General features: G+C 43.4%; 1 protein-coding gene across 2 annotated transcripts in view; it reads right to left on the reverse strand.

Annotated features, from left to right (window-relative positions):
- The window catches only part of LOC137261470 (zinc finger protein 143-like), a 43476-nt gene that overhangs the window by 10747 nt on the left and 6862 nt on the right, over window positions 1-25867 (reverse strand). Inside the window, exons 2-8 of one of the 2 annotated variants that reach the window (XM_067799221.1) lie at window positions 8561-8875; window positions 7147-7303; window positions 6901-6978; window positions 5969-6073; window positions 4993-5126; window positions 4174-4248; window positions 876-998 (exon numbers count right to left, since the gene is read on the reverse strand). In XM_067799221.1, coding sequence (XP_067655322.1) covers window positions 876-998; window positions 4174-4248; window positions 4993-5126; window positions 5969-6073; window positions 6901-6978; window positions 7147-7303; window positions 8561-8866 — 978 coding nt within the window. In that variant the 5' untranslated portion in view covers window positions 8867-8875. Of the gene's footprint in view, window positions 1-875; window positions 999-4173; window positions 4249-4992; window positions 5127-5968; window positions 6074-6900; window positions 6979-7146; window positions 7304-8560; window positions 8882-25867 lie in introns of both variants that reach the window. The other variant, XM_067799222.1, reaches the window with a different exon arrangement.

Here is a 25867-nt window from a genome sequence, read left to right on the forward strand (position 1 = left end):
CCAGCATCTGGGCCAGAATATCTAGTGACCAATGAACAATGATCCACATCATACGGGTACACTGACAGCAACCAGCCCAACAACCCGATCCATTATATCTCATCTGACAATCCCATCCATTAAATTTTGTCTGACCAATCAAATCCATTATGTCTTGTTAGACAACCCAATCCACTGCATCTTGTCAGACAATCTGATCCATTACGTCTCATCTGAAAATCTGATCCAGTATGTCTTGTCTGACAAAATGACCCATTAGGTGCCATCTAACAAGCAATCCATCATGCATCGTCTAACAACTCAATCTATTTGCATTTGTCTTACAACCTAATTAATTATGCCTCCTCTGACAACTCCATGGATTTTGTCTCGTCTGACAACCACATCGATTATGTCTCATCTAACATCCCAATCTCTTATGACTCGTCTGACAAACTGATCAATTATACCTCATCTGACATCCACATCCATTGTCTCATCTGACAACTGATCTATCACATCTCCTCTGACAACATGATTCCTTATGTCTTGTCCAATAACCACATCCATTATGTCTCGTCTGACAATCCCATCAATGATGTCTCCTCTGACAATCCAATTGATTAAACCTCATCTGACAATCCAATCCATTATGTCTCGTCTGACAACCATATCAGTTATGTCTTGTCTGACAACCACATCCATCACGTCTCGTCTGACAACCTGATCCTTTATGTCTCATCTGACTATCCAATCCATTACGAATCGTCTAACAACCCAATCCATTATGTCGGGTCTGACAACCAATCTATTATGTCTCATCTGACAACTGAGCCATTAGGTCCGTGCTTACAACCGTTCCATTTTTACCTGGAATATCAACTGACAAGCCTCACCTTGAGATGATGTAGTGTTGTGTACAGACGGCCGCACCCCTCGTAGGCACACCCATAGGCCTTCTCCCCAATAGCTAATGCCTTTTCTGTGGCAATCCGGTTACAGCCCTGTCCAAGCACCGTCTGAAAAGGAAACTCACTCGTCTCAGGTAAATATCATTAATCATCAACCCCACAATTTTAACAACACAAATGTCTGATATTACAAAATCCTTCTTGATGACAAATGACAAAATTGCCAATTTTGTTTAATTTATTTTCAGATTTGAAATACTCAATGAACAATCAAACAAAACATTCATCTTCATGTGAATCACATCCAGTAGAAGATAATGTAAATTCATTAAACACTTTGTTAAATGAACTAAAACAAAAGACCAATAACTCTTTATAACTACCAGTCAATATCAGTTTTATGCCATACTCAGCAATATTCCACGTTCAGTCTGTAAACAATCGAGTATGGACCAGACAACTCAGTGATCAACATGATGAGCATCGATTTAAGCAATTGGGATATGATGACATGGGGCAAGTCTGACCATCCAATCTTGTTTTTCTCTTACAACAAGCATTTGTTACTGAAGATCAATTCCAACCTAGATCTTCACTTATCAATAATGTTGAGATGTGGAAACTACAATTTGTTGAACTAAACATTAAACATTAAAAATAAAAAATTCATCACTTGACAATAATGTAAAATTCTGGATAAAACTGATTTTTCATACTTATCCTGACTCATGCTTACTAAGTTTATCTCCTCTCTCTATGTGAAGATATTGGAACACTTGAAATCCCTTGAAGTTTCCTTCTAACTGAAGCTCCCTTTCCCACAAATACGGTCACCAGCCATGCTTGCCACTCTCTCTGAATCTCATAAGCCCGACACGAGAATTACTGTGAAGTCAGCATGCCTGAGAGGAGCGGTTGAGAGGGCTTGACGCCATGAGTAAGGATAAGTATGAAATAACAATTTTATTACATATTTTTTTGTTATTCTGACGCATGCTTATTATGCCTTCAGAATCCAATGGAAACAGCAGTGGGTCAGGCCACGCTGGATTCTGTTGACTGCCATATAAGTACGTCCAGTACTTCCCCCTTCGGGAACTATGACAGCAGTAGTTCAGTACCATTCTTCCAATATTTATCTGTGAGATGTGGGGATCACATCCACTCGAACTTGTCTTCTCGTGAAGCATTCGTTGACTGAAATGTGATGAAGTGTATATCTGCCAGCATCCTGCTAGTGTCTAATGCAACAGTATGTCAAGATATCTATCAAGACCAATCACGACACTTCTTCAAGTACAAGTATCTTCATTACGCGTACAGGGTCATTATCACTCATGTTAAAGATGTGCACATGGACTCTCAACAATTATACTCTACAGAGCATCTTGGTATCAAGAAGACACATGATAAAAGGGTGAGTGAAACTCGGCGCCTTTGAGGAACCTTTAGTTGTGTGACAAGTGGCCCACATTGGTGTATGCCAGCGACGTCCTCTGTGGTGATGTCCCGTAGGTAGTGGTTGGCAAACACCGTATTTGATTCCAAAAGCAGCCTCCATTATAGTTGTTGGTGAGTAGTTTCCGTGTAGAGGAGTGTCGACACCAAGGTTCAAAATACGTGTGGATTGGAAGCTCGTGGAGGTTCGAGTCCTGTTGTTTTGTAGGCACTCAATATAACTGCTCTCATCCATACTGAGATAGTGTTGCGGGATACTTCAGTAGATTTAGTTTGTTGGAGATATACTTTCAATGCTCTGACTGGGCATAATGATAAACCCTGTGTATCAAGTGGCCTAAGGACTGTACAAAATGCCAGGAAATGGAATTGTCTGCCCGGCTGTCCAGACAGTTGATATTTGGAGATGAAATCCCATCTCAGTCCTAGATGTACAATCTCACAATGACTGGAGTCAAATCGTTTGTGACTGAAGTCCAGAGTAAGTATTTCTGACATCCATGCTGCTGTAACTAGGGTGAGTAGAAACAGCATTTTCTGTGTCAATAATTCAAGCGATGTCTGGTCTAGTTGCTCGTAGACATCACTCATGAGGTGTTGTAGTAGGACATTCAAATCCCAAGCTGGAGTCTTTGGTCTGCGTTGTTGGTCTTCCAGCTTGAACGATGGTAGTAAGGCGAGTAGTTGAAGCCAAGTACATCAAGAGTGTAGAACCTTTCAGTCCTCTGGTATGTCATAGATCACATAAGTAGTACCGTTACTTGAGGATGTGTGGCCTCCAGAGCAGTGATGCTTTTCTTTCTGGCGTATCTTTCAAACTGCATTCATTTATTAGTGTATAAGGTGCAAGTAGATCTACATAGAGCTAGGGTGACTGTCTTCACCGCTCAAGTAGAATATCCCTCAAAATCAATTGTATCAGCATCATCTGTTTTATGTTACCAATGACTTTTGGATGTGGTACTTGAAAGGGGAACGTGTAAGCGCTCAGTCCTTCCCATGAGATGCTAAGAGTGTCCACTGCCCACGCTAACAGATCTGGTACAGGAGATACGAATGTTGGTATCTGCTTGTTGAACCTTGTGTGCAGGTTCGAGTCGTCAACGATGTTGAAGAGGTGAAAGGTCAGCTGTAGCAGCATGTGAGAATGTGTTGGTCCTTGCTTGTTAATGTAGAATGCTACTGTGGAGTTGTTTGCATGAACCATCAGTAGTTTGTTCCTCAATGCTGTTGACCAATGATGGACTGTGTTGACTACAGCTTTTATCTCTAGGTGGTTGATATGCTGAATGCACTGTTTTAGAGGCATTTTAGAAGTTGCTGAGCTAAAGGGGAAGGAACAAGTTTTATGGATGATCAACTTCTTTATTTTCACAATGGTGAAGTTTCGGTATGGATTCTTATACCGTTTTCGCTGCATCAGGACCCAAAGTGCCTCCAACCGTCCTTATCAGGCAATGAAGGAGAGAGTGACAAGCATAATTGACCATGTGACTGGAAAGGGTATATTGTACTTCACCTTCAATTGAAAGGGAACTTCAAGGGATCTCAAGCGTTCAACTATCTTTGCATAGAGGATGGAGATAAGCATAAGTCAGCATAATGAGTCAGAATAAGGACACAGTTTTCAAGATTTTTCTGCAAAACTTCATATAATACTCATGGTTATCTAACAAAATGTAAATATTACTGTCAACTGTGTTTTCAAACAAAGAATTTGTGATCAAACTCAGATTTGAAACCAAAGAGAATTTAACAATATTTACAGGTATTATGCCCCGTCCAAATTTCCCATGAAAAATGTTTAAACTGAACATTAACTCACTATGGTGGTAGGATTGGCTGCAGGCTTCTCCTCCTCCTCATTGTTGATGTGAGCATGTGCTTGCTCTGCTGAAACCTACAAAAAAACAAACTTACAAAACTTATTCATTCAAACACATAAATCTGGTTGGAATTAGTCTTCAGCCAAAAAGTGATCAATGGGAGAATTAATTTACTCAAAGTATGACTGGACATCCGAATGATGTTGATGTCAATCACGGAATTGACTGGGCCAGACACAATTTAAAGACCTCTTCATACCACTGTGGGCATGATATGTCAACTCAACACATCACCTTGGTACATACAAGAATCACGAAATCCCTACACATGTGACGCTATAATCATGTCAAAATCTTCCAGCCAAGTTTGTCAAAGGGTTAAAACAGGAAGGTCCTGGGATAGAATAGGCCTTCAGCAACTCATAATAGGCGACTGTGCTTGTCGTAAGAGGCGACTAACGGGATCGGGTGGTCAGGCTCGCTAACTTGGTTGACACATGTCATCGGTTCCCAATTGCGCAGATCGATGTTCATGTTGTTGATCACTGGATTGTCTGGTCCAGACTCGATTATTTACAGACCGCCACCATATAGCTGGAATATTGCTGAGTGCGGCATAAAACTAAACACACTCACTCGCTAAAACAGGACTACTAGTGTCAGTTACCTCCCTTGCCTCAGGAAGTGCAAAAGAGTGAGTGCACTCAGCAACGTAAATAATCGAGTCTGGACCAGACAATCCAGAGGTTAACATCATGAGCATCAGTCTACATTATTAATAATCACATCTTTCACATCATGTTGTAAGATGTATCTACCTGAGACAGATGTTCAAGACTGAGTGCACTGCCGTCTAGAGTTGCTGCCTCACCAAACAGTGCTTCAGGGTTCGGGTGGGCAATATAGGCCGTAGTACCATCCTCAAGTGTGATAGCTTGGAGTCCCTCAGCCACTGGAAAAGGAAAGAGTCACATCATTGAAATTCATCAGAAATCTTCACTGTCAAATGTCCCTGTTATTTTTATCATGTATGTGTGAATCAGCTACACAACCAAGAAGTTAATAAGTGAGTGAGTGAGTGAGTTTTAATGCTGCACATTCGTTGACAACAAAAAGTTGAGATATGATCATGATGTTGATTTCAGGATTGTCTAGTCCAGATTCGATTATTTGCTGACAGCCTCCACATGACTGGACTATTGCTGAATGCGGTGTCAATAAACCACAAAGAATGTGTACATTTATATGTGCGAGCAAGTCGTATTATCACAACACTTGCAGATGTGAGCTTGTTTGCACATTTTAAGTGATTTGGGGTCACAGTAAATAAGTGTATCAGATTTCATACACCAGTATTATGGTTGGGACAACAGAAATGGGCTTTACACACTGTAACCATCTGGGGAATCGAGCCCAGTCTTCAGCTTGACAAGCAAACACTTTCACTGCTAAGCTACCCCACCACCTTCTCCCAACTGTATCCTCTTTCCACAAAGGCCACTATTGTCATTAGTCACATACTTTATGGGCCAGTGAGTGAGTGAGTGAGTGAGTGAGTGAGTGAGTGAGTGAGTGAGTGAGTGAGTGAGTGAGTGAGTGAGTGAGTGAGTGAGTGAGTGAGTGAGTGAGTGAGTGAGTGAGTGAGTGAGTGAGTGAGTGATAAATAATTCAAGTCTGGACTAGACAATCCAGTCATCAACAGCATTAGTGTTGATCTAAGCAATTGCACTTGATGACAATGATTCTACAATCATTTTGTGGATCAGGGCTCTCTTGTCCCCATAGGTGACATACTTGCAGCTTTAGACGTGGGCTGCAGATAAGCTGTGGTACCATCCTCCAACTGTATCGGCTGACTCTCCACCATCTTCTCTCCGGATGAGGGGTCCACACCACCCACTATTACACAGACACATACTTCAGTCTAGCCGCAACATCTTAAACAATGCTGAAGATTCAATCATAGTTTGGCGATGGTTTAACATTATTGTAAGTCCACTGATTTGACTCTGGTTCAACTGACTGTAAGATAATCAATTATGTGTAAATTTATGGTGATTTTTCCTTATGAAACTCAAACATATATTAAATTTCTACACCCATCAATAAATAGTATGCAACAAATAGACGTTTGTCATTAAAAAAAAACATGATTAAACATACATCATTAACAATGAAAACAAAACAAAGTGGACCCATTTCACATAATTACAAGACAAACTTTAGTAGCAATATCAGTCATGAGTAGGAATTATTGTCATGATAAAGAAATATCCTTTCCAAATCTCACTAACTTATACATTTAAATTATGACATAAAACCTTTGCTGCATACCATACACAGTTAGTTATTCAAAGATGCCAATGAGACTAAGAGTTTCGTACGCATTACGTACATCCCCAACTATCCCTGATCACAGGACACTATCAGACTTCTATCATGCTAGGCATAATGAACTGAATACACACTCTGCCATCACATCCTCTTGGGTACTCACTTTACAGCTGTGTGAACTGAGCATATTGTCCAAGGATACAATGCGAACACGCCCACCTCAGGATCCCAACATAGGTGCCTTCACCGGAGATCGAACCCGTGCCTTCAGCAAGACAGGCAGTCTCCTTATTACTGCACTATTGCGCTCCACAAAGCATCACAGTTTTAACTCCTTTGGAGGTGAGTTTTGGATGACGAAAGGCAGCCATATATGTTTAGCTAGCACTCACCTTTCTCAGCAATACCCTGCACAACGGCCGTGCTTCCATCTTCCAAGGTAACCGTCTGTCCCTCCAGAAACTTGGCATCTGATATGAGAATCAGAAAATTCAATTACTCAACAAGAATTTAAACCCGGATAAAAAGAGTTGTTTTTTAATGGTGTCTCAAGGCACTAATAAAGATCTTTGGGTGTGATGTTTTGAATAAAACAGTACAAACAAGAATACTTATTTTGATTCACCATGGAAACCTACCTCTTGGATGCTGTATAAATGCTGTAGTCCCATCAGCTAGTGTGACAGCTTGGACTGTCTGCCCTGCCTCTGTGGCGACAACAGTGCCCTCTGGCAGTGAAACTGACACACTGATCTGCTGAGCATTGTTGGGGTCATTTACCATGTTTTCTGCTTGCTGTCACAAAGAAATGAACAAAGAATTCACACACACTTTCAAAGATAATTTATACATTCACTACATAGCTGGTAAGATGTTTCATACAAAACAAAATTACTCTATTCTATTCATGAGTGGTCATGTAATACAGTAGAATCTGTCAAATCTCGACTGTGTGTAATCCCGTTTTCTCCATAACACAGACTATTCTCTGAGTCTCCCCAAAATTGTTCTTAATTTATCATTAAAGCATGCTTTATATACCAAACTCTATCGATTACATATTATGAACTAAAATAACAGTCCTAATAATCAACTAGCCATGAGAACGACGTCTTGCAATACTGACGTAGCTGACTAAGATACCAATCCTTTGGACAAACATCTCAGTTACTTCAATTACCAATGCTTAATGGTTTGCAATGAAAGTATAAATAATATATTCAGTATATGTAGTAAACAAAAAAGAACGATTCAAGATGTTGGTTGTCCTTAACAGAAGGGAGGAACCTCATCGTGGCCATGAACATGTTAAGAGACAAAAATTGTCTAATCCATACAAATGACACAGTCAAAGGTCAGTCCGGAATAGGCAGCTTCCAAAACCTGATCCAGTATAGGAAAACAACACATCAAGTTAAAATGACCTTATGTTAAGAGCTGTTTTAACAGCTGCAGATGTTGGATACATGTGATATATTCACAAATTAGCAGCAAACTCCATAGGCCCAAGGAACCTTCTTAATTACTAGGAGCAGTGGGGATGACTAATGCTTAAAGTGTCCAGTCAACATGCTGAAGACACAGGTTTGATTCCCTACATGGGTACAATATGTAAAATTCATTTGCTGGAATATTGCTGAAAACAGCATAAAAACATACTCACTCACTCGTCATTGGCAATATGAGGTGGTGGGGTAGCCCAGGTCTTCGCTCTGGCGAACACTCCAGGTCTTCGCTTTAGCTAACACTTAAACCACTTGGCTACCAACCACCTCATATACTGCCCGTAAGGAACAAAAGTTAAACCCTGCACTTGTCATTTACTAAATTCTAACACAAGAAACATCCTGACAAAAACTTGGCCCTCTCTCTTACCCTAGACAGAATACAAACAAATGCTGAGATACAGCATATCAATGTTGTAGATAACACTGTTGTAGTTACCTCCCTTAGTGGATTCACAAGCAAAGATGTCTTTTATAAAAGAAGACAGTGGGTTTAACACACTGCATATTTCACATGCATGATCCACATAACTTCATAAACACCCACCTCATTGGCTTGAAGCAGCAAGCCTATTACTTGTTGTGAGGACACTGGTATGGCATTGGCCAGTTCACTCGCTGTTGGATCCATCATGGAGACCGAAGCTGTATTTTCTGTCTCATTTTCCGTTACTTCACTGGAATGCTCTCCAATATCGGCCACAACAATACTCTCATCCACCCCTTCCATGGTGTGCACAGGGTCACACGACTCCTCACCACCTTGTCCAATACCATCTGTTTCCGACGGCAACGGCGACATGTGATCTGATTCAACCTCGGGTAGATCAGACTCGAGGTCCTCTATCTCCATTGCTTAGACCTACAACTACACAGGGAAAACAGAATTTACACAATATTTAAGGACCCAAAAGAAATTTATCAAACAAAAGGTTTTCTTCTGATTCCAGAAGGTTTCACACAAGCAGAATTATTTCCTGTTGACAGTGATATTTAGGTTAAATCATTTTAATCAAATCAGTCCTGTTCTGAAAATCGACAACCTTGCAGCAAATTTGACCATATTCCTGCTACACAACTCAAAAGAAGTTAGAATAATACCTATTTTTTTTCAAATAACTATAGTCAGTGATCCACTATTCAAGATTTATGACTGTAGTCTGTTGTAAAAACAATCAAGTGTGGCTTAGACAATCGACAGCATACACATCAATCCATGCAAGTGGTGATCTGTTTTGTAAGCATTGCAACACAAAACCATAGGGTGTCAGGTGTTCTTTACTGATGTTTGGTAGAATGTATAGCATGGATCTTAAAAACAAAGGTACAGTTGTCTTTACCTTTTCAAAATCTAAAAGGGAAATTTTTAACAGGCTGTTATGATTCACCTACATATTCAGTAGGAGTGAGCTTAGTTTTACGCCATATGGCAAAATGAGGGATGTCAATAAGTTTTGACTCTAGAGCATTTTTCATACCCAGGTGTCACAGCCTATGGTACGACATTGAACCTTGGGGTGTAGTTTATGTGATATATAAGTTTTGGTATCCTACTCTCAGAATGTTATTGAACAGCTCACATTGACAGAAAGAGACCCCCCTGACGGCAGTGAAAATGAATAAAATTGAGCATAGAGCAGTCATTACGTTTTTAGTTCTTGAAGGAAACTCGGCGAAGAACATTGAAGAAGGGCTTTCAGCAGTTTATGGGAAGTCTTCCCCTTCATCTGCTACCATCAAACGATGGGTCAATGAATTTAAGCTTGGTAGAGAGAGTCTTGAAGATGACCCCCATCCAGGTCGCCCAACAAGCACTAGTCAGGAAAACATTGACAGAGTGCATAGACTTGTGCTGGAAAATCGTCGAATCACACTCCACGAGTTAGAGGAGACCACAGGCATTTCACACAGATCCATCGAGACAATGCTTCATGAACATATCGTCGTGCGCAAGATGGGTGCCAAGAATGCTTACAGATGAAATCAAGCAAACAAGGGTCACCATAAGCAACTCCATGCTAACCAGATACAACAAGAATCCAGAAGATTTTCACTTTAGGCTAGTAACCTGTGATGAAACCTGGATCCACCACTATGATACTGAGAGCAAACAAGAATCCATGGAATGGAAACATGTCACGTCACCCAGGACCAAAAAGTTCAAAGCCTCCAGATCAGTGCAGAAGGTAATGGCGACAGTCTTCTGGGATAGCAAAGGCGTCATCCACATAGATTACTTACCAAAAGGAAGAACAATGAATGGGGAATATTACGCCAACTTGTTGAGGCAAGTGCGACAGTCAATCAAGGAGAAGCGCCGGGGCAAGATCAGACGTGGTATTCTTCTACATCAAGACAATGCCCCAGTACACACCTCTCGCGGTGCAGTCGCTGCTGTCCAGGAATGCGGGTACGAAATCCCCCCTACTCTGGCACCAAGTGATTACCATCTGTTCCCAAATCTCAAGAAACACTAGTGTGGTCATAGATTTCAGGATGATAATGAGTTTATTGCTGCTACTGAGGCTTGGTTTGAGGACCAAAATGGCGCCTTCTACAGAGATGGCATCGGCGCCTGGCTGAAAAGATGGAACAAGTGTCTTAACTCACAAGGGGACTATGTTGAAAAATAAATGTGGTTCATACCAATATTTTGTGTTTTTCTATGCAAGGCTCAAAACTTATTGACATCCCCTCATACTCCAGGCATATGGCAGTGGGATGAAATGGATAATGGACCAGACAATCCAGTGATCAATAGCATGAGCATCAACCAACCATGTGGCAACCAAGTCAGCGAGCCTGACCACCTGACCCCATTCATTGCTCCTTAAAACAAGCATGGGTTACTGAAGGTCAATGCAAAGCTGGATCTTCATGGGTTATTCAGTAAGGCTGTGTATTGGCAACTGGACTGTGTTGCAGTGTATGTGAATATAGAATTCGTATTGCAATATTTTGGGAACTTAGGTGTAGGACAGTAGGTGACACTAATTGTGCATAACCATCAAATTTTCTACGTTTTAAATCCTAAAAAAGACATGCTATGGTTCTGATAGCAGAAATCTGAATCTTAAGTTGTATAGTTAGCGATTCTCATATCCGGATTCATAAGTTTATGATTTATAGTTTTACAGTATGCCACTTTGTCATTAAGGATGAAGTAAAACATCTGTTGTAAATGAAAGTCTGTGCAGATTTTAATTTAAACCACATAGATAATTACAAAAAACTTCTTATATGTTCTTTAGCCAATACCTTGCTTCTCAGAAAAAATACTACAATATGTATCTTTTGAAAAGCGTATTACGGTATACCAGTAATACTGTGCAGTTCTAATATTCAGTACACTGAACTAAATTCCTTCATGAATTCGATTTGTTATCCATGACCACTTGAAGCAAATACTCATGAAATTGGTTAAAAATAAGTGTCTTTATCTTGAAATTGTCAGTTATTTATCAAAACAACATGTGGTACAGCTAGATAGTGTTACAGTCAACACTGTTGTATAGTTCATATAACTATTGTGATAACCGGCCATTGTCATCACAACTGAACAAGGTCACATGATATATTTTGTTTAATTATCTGAATGTAATAAATAAAGCATCAGTTGGTGACATGTTGTGAAAAATACTCCTATGCCTTAGCATATATTGGTGATGTGCATTGTATTCACTTCATAGCAGATTCATTGCAGCCTTCTTTCAATCTCAATAAGCATGACAAGCAGCAAACCCATGTCTTCAAAAAGTGAGTGAGTTTAGTTTTGTGCCACACTCAGCAATATTCCAACTATATGGCGGTCTGTAAATAATTGAGTCTGGACCAGACAATCTAGTGTTCTACAACATGAGCATCGATCTTGGAACCGATGACATGTGCCAACTAAGTCAGCGAGCCTGACCACCCGATCCCATTAGTTGCCTCTTACGACAAGCCTAGTTGCCTTTTATGGCAAGCATGAGTTGCTGAAGGCCTATTCTACCCCAGACCTTCACAGGTCCATCAGTGAGTGAGTGAGTTTAGTTTTATGTTGCTTTTAGTAATATTCCTGCAATATCACAGCAGCAGACACCAGATTGGGGCTTCACACATTGTATCAATGTAGGGAATCGAACCTGGATGTTTGACGTGATAAGCAATGGTTTCAACCACAAGACTATCACACATGCATTCAGTGTGACGAGCCAAAACACTGACCAATTAAGCCAATATCCCATAAATTTTAGTCCTTCAGAGCTAACACTATGGTGGCAGGTGCTCCAAAACTAGTGTTTGGGAAAACCCTATTCCCTGTGCAGTGGTATGGCCTAATCGTTGAGGCATTCACTCATCTTGTCAAAAACCATGGTCTGCTTCCCTGCATTGTTTCAATATATGACACCCATTGCTGATGTCCCCTGCCATGATATTGCTGGAATTTTAATAAAAGTGGCATAAAACTATACTCACTCACACCCTCCCAACCAGGACAATAGTGCTGCCTCTAACACTGTCATCTCATGTCAGAGTGTAGGAGGTATGAATGCTATGAGGAAAGTTAGGACATCTTAGGCTTATGAGAGCCTTGTGAAATGGTGCCCAGAACTGGACTTTTATGTTTGTTCATAATACTGAAATGAGATCTTCTGATCTGAATGGTTCTCTTACCTGACCTGATAGTTTTGAAGCCTTGACTCTCAATAATAGACTGATCCATGTGACAAATAACTCTAGGATGTGTTGTCAGATCTCCACCCAGCAAAGAATCAGACCACAGTATTTGTCATTATACTGATTTTAGTGAGATTTCCGTAATCTAAATAAGAAAAAATATCAGTACTTCACAAGCAGACAAAAAAATTAATTCTGTATCGGATTTTTTTAGTAAAACTAGAATGACCAAAATGTTGTTGGGAAAAAAATGTATAAATATTTTAGTAAGAAAAACCCTGACTGAGTCAAGAACCAGGGCATAACTTCATTTTGACTGCAGTCAAAATAGGCTCATCATTTGACAACAATGAAGAGACTGTCAAATTATCACACAGAAGGGGATTGTATAAGAGTAAACAATTCATTTCAAATAATTTGGCTGAAGATGCTGACTAATAAATGTACAATAATTATACAATTTTTCATGTTACAAAAATTATATGTAACCATAGGGTTGGCACCCTTAAAAGGCCAAAAACTGAATCATGAACAGGAAAAATCATAATTATCAATATGAAATTGCGTCATCAATATCTTACTGAAACTGTTATGGTGAAATAGAGTTTTCATTTATTTAGACATTACAATAAGTTTGGTCCTTACTCATGAGCTGCTTCCCGAATTATGCTCAGGACAGGGTTTTGTAATTCATTCAAGCCTAAATGTCACCACTCACCAGTGATGTGAAATATGTCGATTTCTTTCACATTTTTGGGTTTGGGGGGGTAGCCTGTCATGCCGATGACCTAGGTTCAATTCTCTGTACATGTAAGTGTGTGAAGCCCTTTATGGCTTCACCACCATATCGCAGGAATATTGCTAAAAGCAGTGTAAACCTTACTCACTCACTCGTTCAGATTTAGGGAGGCACTGTTGATTTATGTTACTTGTACCATATTGTTTCATAGACAGTAGACATTCAGTAGTATAGGGAATAGTGATTCTAAAACACTTTCATAAAACCCCTCTACAAAGCCTTATTTACTAAATAAGGCTTTGGTTGGGCCATTAGCTCTTGCTACTATTACCCCTACTACAAAAAAGTTGGCGGTAATTACTGTGCCTTGGTAGGAGGTAACACTGTGCCGTACGGTACGATCAATAATTCTTCTCTTACAAAACCCCTACCCGGCCCATCCCTCAAGTAGTATAAGTTAGGTTCGTCGGCTTTTATATCCACTTTATCTATGTTGTAAGTTTTGACTGACCATATAGGATCGGTGGCTCGCTTACGGCTATCGCCCTCGTGTTCCCCCGGCTGGTATAGATACCTCACTAGGGCCCTATCTGGTATCTGTTTCTCCTTCCCACGCAATGGAGCGGCCGACTCTGCAACTATTGATTTTAGTTTGATAGCGTCTGCCGGTTTCTTACCGGTGAGACGGGTGACTTCATGGTTGATTGCCGACACCACCTTGGGTAACCTCGTGACCCATTCAGTCGATCGTTTTCCAGGGGTGGCCATCTCCCTAGCATACTGATAGCCGAACAAGCGCTCAGCCAAAGTCCTATTAAATCTCTCAACTATGGCTTGGCTGCGATGGGCTCCGGCCGTGCCACGCCTGACCTTTGTATCGTGTTTGGCTAGCAGTTGTGACACGGCACCCATGAACTCCCGTCCGGGGTCAACTTGCAGCTCTGTTGGCCACGTCAGCGGACTGCGTTTGTATATGCGTTCGAATCCTCTGGCTACCTGGGCCGAATCTTTCGTGGTCAAGGGTTCGGCTTCCTTGTAACAACTGGCTATATCAACTACGGTTAAGGCATACTTGTACCTCTTGTCGTGGGGTAGGAACAGTAGGTCTGCCTGGTGAACGCTATTAGGTATGTTAATACCGAACCTCCTTCTAGGTACGTAGCGTGGTGCCGGCAAGTAGATCTGCCACAGGGCTTGTTTTTCAAGCCACGTTTTGGCTTCCTCCGGGGGTACTCGCGCTATTTTAGCTAGCTTATCTACTGCGCTAGCTCCTTTCCAGTACCCACGCGGGCTGTAGTAAATAGCCTCAAATTTTTTCATGTCCATACGCGTATGTGTTTATACCATCAATAGCTATCCAACGTTTCGTGTCCATAGGCGATAGGGACGTCTTGTTTATAGTCAGTCCGTATATCTTATGTCCATCACTTCTAAGTGTGTTCATTTTATGCCTAAAGGTACGGGTCTTGAACAGGGCTTCCTTGAATCTGGCGTGTTTGATGTGTTGTTTCACCACATACTTCTTAACCCCTTTAGCCTTCCGGATCTCACTATTGTCGGCTTTCAGTATGGAGTACATCTTAGGTCTCAAACCTATGTACTCGGCTATGGGCGTGCCAGCACACTCGTCCTTCATCTTACCTAGGACCTTTTTATTTACCGTGCTGTGTAGGGTATGGGTCTTAGGGTAATCGCTGGTGTCGTATAAATCAAGGTGTTTTTTCATGTCCTCGTACACGTCCTCGGTTCGAATCTCCATCAGCAGGGAATCCGTGTCAGTGTACAGCACTTCACACCTGTCGCCGTACTGTTTCTTGAGCTCGTTGTAGTAAAAGTCGTACATCAGGTGTTTGGATAAATCGAGGATGCTCATCCCCACGTAAACAGGCCGGTTAAATTTTATGTGGCTTTTCTTCATGTGTAGGGCAACCAGGTTGTCTGTGAATATCTTACTACGGTTGAATGCCGGACTGGCTATCAATTTCCTGAGCTTGTCTTCCTCACTAGATCTAACCAGCTTCACGGTTACGCGTTTCCTCAGGTTCTCCATAGTCTTACCAAACACCGAGTTGTTCATGAGCTTGTAGAGATTTTTCTCAAAATCACTGGTGGCTTTTTTTCGTAGGTCTGTGTTCAATCTGATGTAGGGCTCCATCCATGGACTCTGGTCGAACATGAGCACCCTGTGTATTTTGGTCAGCCTCATACCCAACGACAGGTACAGCTGTAGGTTGCGATAGTGAACGATGTACTTGGTCTTATTCATTAAGTTAGGCACGAGTTTTTCAACGTCTGTCACACGCCCACCTGACAAGTTATGTTGGTACTCAGACATCCAGTCTGGGTTAACCCTCATACGTTCGGGGGCCAGGGGGTAGCTGTTGTGCGATGTGTGTAATTCCTTGGGATACTCTAAGTCAACCTCGAGGATATAACCTTTGTTCGAATCTGGTGCAACCCCCATAACATCAACGTGGGGTACCCATTCGAATCCCCCTGTAGGTAGATACGACTCATGGCCCAGCCGTACAGGTTGTTTGCGTCGAGGTAGAGAATGTGATTGGTTGGTTTGTTAGGATCGTAACCTTTCACGTATTGATTATTTGCTTTCGCGTATCGTTTGGATGCCATGGAAATCCCACCTCGCAAGCCTTTCTCAATGAATAGGTGCATGTCGTAATCTGTGAGCAATTCCAAATTAACTCCGGTCTTTTTAAGCAAGGCGTCCCACGACAGACCTGGGCTGGTGTAATACCATGCGGGGTCGAGTTTATACTGCTTGAAACAGGTCCGCCTGAACCTCTCAAACACGTCGGCTAACAGCAGTACATCTGTCCTCAAGTACAGGTCGTGATAATCACCCAGGTTCTTACAACCCAGTTTATTCCATACGTCAGTCGCGTGCGAGTAATCATCTCGTGAGACGGACGCCTCATTCAGCTTGCTATAAAAGCAGTCAATAGGGGGTAGTCTGGTCTCGGTGAACTTGGCCCAACTATCCATGTACTCATAGGGGTACACACCCTTCCTCATAAGCAGGGGTCTAGTCTCGGCGTCTGTGTATCGATCGGTGATAGGGAAGGTATTGTTGGCCTTGACCAGACTGTCGAGTGACGACAGGAGGAACTGAAACGAGTCAATGAACCTAAGTCCGTTTAAGCTGAAGGAGATGTATCTCTCCATGTTGTTGGGGATGCACGTTATATTACCATCGATTTTCGCGATGGCCTGCATGATCAAGTGTGAGTCGTACCCTCTCAAGTTGTGAAAGACAACGGGGATGTTTATTGTCTTAGGGTTGATTTTAAGCTTGAGGTTGCACGCGTTGTGAGCGGCGCCTCTATACTTACCAGTTATGTGACAGTGATCTCTCACCGAATCACCGTTAAGTGGTGAGTCGCACACGTGACAGTTAGTGCTACTAGCGTGAGCTAGCCTGTCGGCTCGGGTCATACGCATGGGAGCGATTCTATACAATGCATTCCTAATAATTTTTTCTTCCTCCTGCAAACACTTTAGAAACCTTTCAGCCGCGTCAGGGCCTCTATACACTACCGGAGCTTTAGTTTCCCCGTCACAACGGACGACAATGTATCCAAAACCGCAGGCCTTATGTTCCTGGGTTTTGTGGGTGAAGCTACCCCCACTAGGGGGTGTGGGGGATTCCCCAACCACTAAGGCTTCGAAGTCGGCGTATATAATATAAGGCACAGACATTTGGTTCTTGTGGTTATTGAATTTTAGGATATTGTCACCTTCCTTAGGCATGTCGACTCGTATAGCCGTCTGCCCCACACCTTGGCAATCCTCCCGGTGGGATTCTAATAAATCAGCTCGTGTGAAGCCGTGTAGGCATCGCTCACAGAAGTGTTTTTTCCCTCTGTATGCCGATTGGTCACACAACAGCCTGCTAAAGTGTTTTATCCACGTGTAGTGATACTTGTCACCTTTCTGGATCATGAATATATTGATAACTTGGCGATCCTTCACCGGGCTGACCCTGTGTACTATTGTTGTGTTACCTTCGTGCCCAAAGACATTTATAGCCAGATTATTCTGTTTTTCTACTTTAGTGATCTGAGATATGGGGGTGGGTTCATCTATACCATCCCAGTTGAGCCCATCGTCCTGTGGATAATTAGAAGCCCTGTTCGGATTAGTGTCAGCTGGAAATAAAGCTGACCTGATAGCTAACCTCAGGCAATCGTTTCCTCTATTCTTAACGTTTACTATGGCTTGTTTGTTCTTATAGTAGGGGGGTAAGGCTAGGTATGACCCGCCTCTGAACGGCACGTAGTTAGCTATGTCTAGATAGACGTTATCGATTTTATCTACAGCCCACCCGGACCCCAAGTGTGTGTAGCGTTCTAGGTATTCTCGTATCTGCTGAAAACTTGTATCGATTGATGCGTCAATGGTCTCTGCATGTGTGACGACCTCTTGTTGGCCTCGGAAGTAAGGCTGAACATACTCAGTGGCCCCTGTGGGGCCCCCAACCTGCTTATCAAGCGACATTTTCACTGTGATCTGAAACTTGATACTTCCTAGATTATTTAGTTCCTGGTTGACCTTATCAGCTATCATAGGCTTGATATCTATAATGTCTATGTTTCTATCAACGTGCATGCGCCAACCTCTCAAATAGTTACCTACAGCGCGCTCAGTGCTCACGAACTGTAGGTCAATAGCTCTATTCTGCCGTAATAATTCTAAAAGCTGTGGTTTTCTCATACGGGAATACCCGCCTAAACCCAAATCGTGTGCCTCGGCTTTCAGTTGTTTTACAGTGGGACGTGCTACGGGGGCATGTGATAACAATGCGGTTAACCCGGCTCTCCCCAGGTTTGAATAACCCGTGTGTCCAAGCTGTTTTGCTTGAGCTTTTAATTGTTTTACCGTAGGAGGGGCTTCTAAACCTAGTAATCTCAACAATGCTGACTTCCGCATTCTAGAATACCCGATAACACCTCTCTGTTTTGCGACCCTCTTGAGCTCGCTTACAGTAGACATCGTGTTTACACCTAAGAGAACTAATGTCTAATTGGTTCACAGTAAGGGGAGGTAACTCTTAAGTGGCTATCTTGAGCAGTCGCCTACGTTCTTTTATATAGCCTTTTTTATTCTCGTAGATGAGTTGATGTCTGACTACGTTCGCTCCGTGAGCTTTACATAGACAGTAGTGTCCTTTAACCCCGATACCACACACAGAACACGTGTAGTTAGGACTTCCCATATGGAAACAACAGAACCCCTGATTCCTGCATTTCCTACCACAGGCCTCGGTCTTCCCCATAAGTATGTATTCGCATCGGTATGGAGCGGGTCTCATGTTTACTTATATAGGTGTTTTAGTTTAATTGCTTCGCAACCAACGCAGTAGCTGCTATACCCAACACTATGAAGCCCAGTTCACGATTCATTTGTCCCTTGGATGGTGTGTAGTACTGAGCGAGTGTGGGTTTATTGAGCGGTTCCAATTGTTTACCAGTTAGTAGATAGTATTCTTTCATTGCTTCATCGACATCGTAGAATGTTTTAATGGCATGGTTTTCACGCTTGAGTTGTTCGTTAATAAAATCGATCCTCTGGAGGCGTTTTTTAACGTACTCAGCCTGTGCTCTTTGTAATTTCTCAGTAGCGAGATCGTGCCGCTTCCTTTCTTCCTGTATTTCAGCCGCGTGATCATCTCGTAGTTTAGAGAAGAGGTAATTACTCCCGGAAAATGCCAGGGCATTCACTAACGCCCCACCGACCATCATAGCTATCGTGGCCATCCCTATATTTATTTCATTATATTATCAGGTATTATTCCTTGTTTTACTAGGATGTCTTTTGTGGCCATCGCCATACCAAGGTTCATTATGAGCATACCCATATCCTGCAGGTTGAAATCTAGCTTGATAGTTGGTTGTTTAAGCACCATTTTAGTCAACCGAGCGTACCCTACGGCTAGACTGGCGACCACTGTGGCGTGGTATGCGTCGTTGACGAACGTTTTCCCCTCAGACATTATGTATATGATATAAAATATTAAAATTATAACATGATATGCGGGTCGACGGTGGGGGATACCCCCACACCCCCAACAGTGGGGGTGGGTGGTGGCTCACTGTGGGAGGGTACCCCCACGTATAACCACGAGATAGCCAAGGCAGCAGTTACACCTACAGCCAACAACAGTCGGGTTGGGTTGGTCACTTTATGTTGGTTACACCACCGTTTTTTACCGGCAGCTACTCTCTTAGGATTCTTCTGTCTGGTTACTGTTGAAGTGGTCTCCACCGTCACTGGTTCCTGTGAACTCACTGTTTGGGGTGTGGGGGGTACCCCCACTGGGGTCTCCTCCACTGGGGTTTCCTGTGCAGCATCCATCTATACTATTATTATTATTCTTTCTCTCAAATTGACAATGTTTTGCCGTGATAATCGCCGCCGTCACTGGAGCCAACAACATACCATATTTGTGGTACAGCCCGCAGCTGATAGAACTCACGGCGTGTTCGATAAAAGGGTCTTTCTCGAGGTCCTCCCACAGGTAAAGTCGGCGCTCTGGTGGAATAGGAAGGAAGTGTGACACAATACCGGTGTATATCTGGGTCATAGCCGATCCTATTGTCTTTGTCATTTCTGCTCCGAGCCGGGACTCGTATCTAGCGTACAGCTTATCGATTTCTTCGGCTGACATTTTGTGAATTTTATCCGGAGTGTAGTCTCCAAAGTAATGTTTAGCTTTGCCGCCAACAGCCAACGCCACCAGTTTCTCTCGCTTGGGGGACCCCCAACTGTTCGAGTAATTCCTCACACTCCATCTTATAATATAACAAGTAAGATTTAGTTTTAACTATATAATACCCGATACAGACAAAACACAGAGAAATGAAGGTTAAGTTGCACACGACAAATACTTCAAATATCATAGCTTTGCTTAGCTTTGCTTAGCTTTGCTTAGCTTTAGCTTAGCTTTGCTTAGCTTTAGCATACTCTATATGCTACTGGTTGGTCGGTCTTTAGCACGAGCTTAGCGTGTTTAGTTTCAGCGAGCTGTTTCTTCACCCGTTCCCGTTCTAATTTACTCATCACATCGTTCTCTCTCAAACACTCCTCAAACGAATCCCTGTCCTTGCAGTGAAATAAGGCCACCCATCGCGTCTGCTCCCTGAGGTCTTTCAACACCGAGTTGAACTTCTGCGTTAGCACCCAGACGCTGTGATTTGCATGCCGGCCGGAGAAGGCCAGGTACGATAGCATGTCTCTCTTTTTTGTTATCTCACGATTAGCGCTGCAGTCGTCCAGTATAAACAGCGTCGGTTCCCCTTTAAATTTCTCGTGAAGAGCTTTCAACCAGTCCTGCAGGCGTGTTCCAGGGTCGATTTTGTGTACGTCCGGGTCCGTCATCACCCAAGGTCGCGCGTACGTTTTATTCATGCTCAGAGTAGGGCACATGATAACGATGTTATCAAACACATCCTTGTAGTAACCCTCCAACATATCCAACACGAAAACGGTCTTCCCACAGCCAGTCTGCCCGCACACTATGGCGCAGTGTGGGTCAGTGGGGAAGTGGGGGTACCCCCCATCAGTAGATGGCTTGCACGAATCTCCCATTGTCTATATTAAGTTGCGCGTCCATAATAACGTACAGATATAATTTCAACTTACCAGCGGTTTGAGCCTTCTTAGTAATCTGGATGGTTATCCCTTCGCTGCCGTTATCTATACGGCGCCCGCTACCGTGCAGTTTATCATCATCCGTGGATCGCATGTCCAACCATAGGGTGTACTTGGTGGTCAGGTATTCACCGATCTGCACGGAGCCGAGGTCCAGGTCCTTTGTTATGTAGTCCCCCACTGGTAGCTTTTTTATCTCATCCCACTGCTGGTGTGGTCTCATACCATGACTGAACAGCTGGTTGGGCACGCCCTCGATGGTCACTTCCACCTTTTCAATCTCGGGGTTGAAAAACTTCTCGCTGTCCCTCCGGAATGGATCATAATCCTCCACGGGGACGACCAGGATACCTTTCATCGATCGCGCCGGCACGTTCAGGTTGATATTCCACACAGTGTCGCTCTTATCACGCACGACTGATCTATGCCTCAGTACGCGATCGTACAGGATAGCCATCTTCCCAGAGTACTGGCTTCGAACCTGCCTGGCCAGCTCCGGGCTAGTGACCATGTCGAACTCAAGAGAGATGTTGTCTATGGCATAACTGGCCTCATCACCGTTCGGCGTACGCACTACTTTGCTATAGTCGTTAAACGTGAGCTCATATTCGAGCCTATCACCCAGCGCGGCCTGGTAAAACGGCGCGTGTCCCGTGAGCAACTCGAAGTCGAGCGGCACGCAGAATCGATTCCCGTATGCTAGAGCGATGGCCTTTTCACCGGCCGATAGCTTGTCTTGCTGGTCTGTCGTGAAGACGTACCCTATGCGCGCCCGGGTTGATTTGCTGATACCCTGGTACACATCATTGACTCGTTCTCTCTCGCTTTTCCAGAGATCCTTGTAGCAGTGAAACACGTCGCTGTCGTCGATGCTCAGCACCTCGTTACCGCTGATCTTGACGGTCGTTTTCTTGATGATAGCTCGACCCACGTTCCGCACTAGCTCGCGTTTGTCGTTGTCGGAGGTCAACGTGATATTGAACGCCAGTCGAACAGTGCCTGGTACAATGAGGTCATTCTCACCAAGGTTTGGAAATCTAACCAGCAGAGTTTGATTCTGGTCTATCTTGCTGGGGTTGTTGGTGATGGTCACCGACTGTCGCACGGCTCTGGCGCCTAATGGCTCTCTCAATCTTCTGAAAGGATCTAATTTTCTGCCGTACATTGTTATATATAAATAAAATATATTTAAATACTAATGGATGAAGACATACCTATGGATGAGATGCCGGGCGCTAGTGCCCAGGCATATGATGAGCAGGAGACCTCATTTACTAGTTCACCATTGAACCAAGAACTCTTGGCAACAACGGTAGATGATTATTACGAAAGTTTAAGAAGTGATAAAAACTACGTTAATCCACAGGGCCGATACCTTGATAATTTTTTTATTGATACAAAGGGTGTTCTACGTCTTAAGGCTAAACCAGAGGTTGACCTCGTTAACAAGCGCAATAAAAAACCACTGGCCTTATCAACTCTAGCCAGACGCTATGGTGTTGAATTTATCCGTGAACATCTAAACATGCATGATTACGGTGGTGCAATACCTAAGGCCGTTGTTGAAGATCTGCAAGCTACCAGATCCCACCTCACCACTAGAGATGAAATGACACCGCAGCGTGCTACAGAAGCCTCGGACAGCATAGAAAAACTGTTGAGCACCTACTGGGACAAACCGTTACCGGGGTTTGACTTTCCGGTAAGGGAACTGCGCGGCTTAGACGAAGCCGTGAAACGCGTGCATGGAGAACTCGTGAACAACATGGGGAAACTGAACGAAATCGACGAGCACATCGCTAGGGAAAAAACCAAACTCAACGAAACTGAAAACGATGATATGAAGCGCCGTATCAATGAACGACTACGCGATTTAGAAGACGAGAGACGTACACGATTGGAATCCGCTTCCTTGAATCGTGAACAGCTTCGATCCCAGATCAGTCGTATTCGGGAAACAATCGATAGAATACTGAATGAGGATACAACTTTAGCCAACAGGATTCGGATATTGTTCCGGGAGCAAGGGATCACCATCGCCAGTATTCTGACTGCATTGGGTTTCATCATATCAACCCTGGTGGTGTCACTGACGGGGGGAACCCCTGTGGGGCCTGCCGGCGGCGGGGGAACTCCCACAGGTGGTGGTGTTAAAGACTGGATTAAAAAACTCGGGGAACGCCTAGCTAAACTGGCTGGTAAAGCCGCCGAAGCCCTTCCCGGCATCCTGGGTAGCATCGTCTCGTGGTTGTTGAGCGCTCTGTCTAAAACTGCCATGTGGCTCAGTCAAAACCTGTGGGCAGCCATCGTCGCCGTGGCGGGTCTGGTGTACGTAGCGGCTAAGAAATCTTTAACCAAATAAGTCCCAAAGTTACCCCACCAACCACCAGGGCCGTTTTATTATCAATATGCTGCTGTACCCCCACATGCACATGAGGGTGTGGGGGGGACACATGAACTTTAGGCTCCGGGGGTGGCGCCACTATACCCTTTTCACGTGGTGGGATGTGTGGGATATAGGTGGTGTTAATATCGGGGTTGATACCCAATTTTTGGTCCGCCGTGGCTATGACTATTTTGTTGTTATAACCCACCACTTTTTTTACTCTCAGTTGCATATCACTCGGAGCCATGTACAACCCCACGCCGAATACGTAATTGACTTTCGATCTGGCGTATTCTAACACGTTTTGGTAACGGTCGATGGCCCTCGGGAGATCAACTGGAGAATTGATAGCATCCTCAACGTTGGAAACGAATTGTGTCTGAGCGTCGTAAGCAGTTCCCTTACCGAGGATGTTGGAACGCGTCATAGACTGCGCACCCAACAGCGCCCACACGTACGTTCGAATCGAGTCGTTCAAGCGTATTGTACCAGCACGAGTGAATTCTTTCGATGTTTTTGAGATCATTTTAGTCCAGGCTGTGGCTGCATCAGGACTGGTTTGCTTTATACAGCTGACATGGATCTTTTCATTCGTTGTGGGGCCTGTAAATGTATGACGGTTTGGGTTGTATGAACCATCTTTAGAACCGGCATAATATGTTCCGGACCTGTAGAAGTACACGAGAACTATACCGAGACCATGGTTCACACCAGGAAGGCGAAAGTCTTTATTCGTTGGAATCTCAAACTCCCCACAAATACGTTCATAAGCGCGTCTATCATAGGGGTTATTCGTCATACTCCACGCTTTATCTTGGGGAAGAGGAGCACTTATTTCCTTCAATATTCGTCTCGTTTGATAATAAATATGAAACAAAATAACCGCCTTACTCAGTTCGTCTATACCGTAGTCTGGTGTCACACCCGACCCTGACGTCGCACACCACACAGCAAAGTTTAGTTGGTTCTGCCAAAACTGCATTGGGTTTTGATTCCAGTTTACCACCGCCTGCGCGTTATTAACGGACACGATATATTTTTCAAAGATATTAATAAAGGTTGTTTTAAACCCCGTACCATCTGCATTCACCACGATTTTCAAGTGTGCTAAATCCATATTATAATATATAAATTATATATTATAATATGTACATAACACTTCCTGGAATAACGAGCGGTGAGGCCGTTCAGCTGACGCACGCGATCGATAACACGTCAGGTCAACTCGAAGTCGCACTCTGCGATATCACCTACCTACCGCAATGGACTAACATTAATATCAGCAACAATAAGCTATTCGTTAGTGGAACTCGCAGTCAGATAACTGACGGTTACTACAGCGTGTGCTCTCTAAACGACGAGGTCTTCAAACCCCTGGGAGCAGAACTCAAGATGAACGACTCAAACGGCACAGTGGTGTTAATAAACAACGGAAGAACCTCCTTGAGGCTCGGCCGACCATTAGCGAGGATACTCGGTATGTCTCCTGACGAGATAAAACCAACAACAACCGTCACAGGCACGAAGTTACCCGACCTAGTACCGTACCGAGAGCTGTACATTCATCTCGGTCAGGTGAGCACAACGTATAACATTCAAGGAGGTCACCCTTCCACTATACTGAGAGCAGTGCCGGTGAAAACTGAGAAATTCAACGACGGTAGAACCGAGTCATTTTCACCACGGCAGTATAAGAGATTAACTCAGGGCAACATACCTGAGCTGACAATATTGGTGTTAGATATAAATCATAATCCTGTAAATATAGGATACCTCAGCTTAACGCTTCACGTAACATGACCAGCGCACAAGGGCCCGGAGTGAAAGATGGTAAATCGTATGCCTTGCAACTGAAAAACAACATTTACAAACGCGTTGAAGTCACCTCCGGTGGAACCCTAAGTGATATAGTAGATACCACAAGAGCAACAGTCAACACTAAGTACACCCTTGTCAACACCGGTGATAATAATTGGGTAATATACCCATCGTTCGGTGGTAAACTGTTCGACTTAGACGATGTTGAGAGCACTACCGTCGTCAAAAACAAACCATATATGCTCGTCTTCACCGAAGATGACAAGTGGGTGTTGTTACCCGATAACAAATGGTTTCTCAATATTAAACTCGTCTCCCCTTACGTGTTCACGGATAACAAAGACAACCACCTAAACAAAGTCGTGAACAATGGAACCCTGCTCGTGGCTTACGTCCCAACTCAGAGACGTAGTATAGTCGTCAGCCCAGTCAACACTATAGCAGCCCACATGCTATCGAGTAAACCGGCCATGCAAAACGTGAAATTGCAGTTGGTGTCTGAATTCGAAGGCGTGGTCAAGATACTAGAGGATCTACCGGCAAACTCAACATTGTTCATCAAAGTCTACCTAGGGGAACCATCG

Source organism: Haliotis asinina, chromosome 14, assembly GCF_037392515.1.
Source record: "Haliotis asinina isolate JCU_RB_2024 chromosome 14, JCU_Hal_asi_v2, whole genome shotgun sequence".
Classification (NCBI taxonomy): Eukaryota; Metazoa; Mollusca; class Gastropoda; order Lepetellida; family Haliotidae; genus Haliotis; species Haliotis asinina.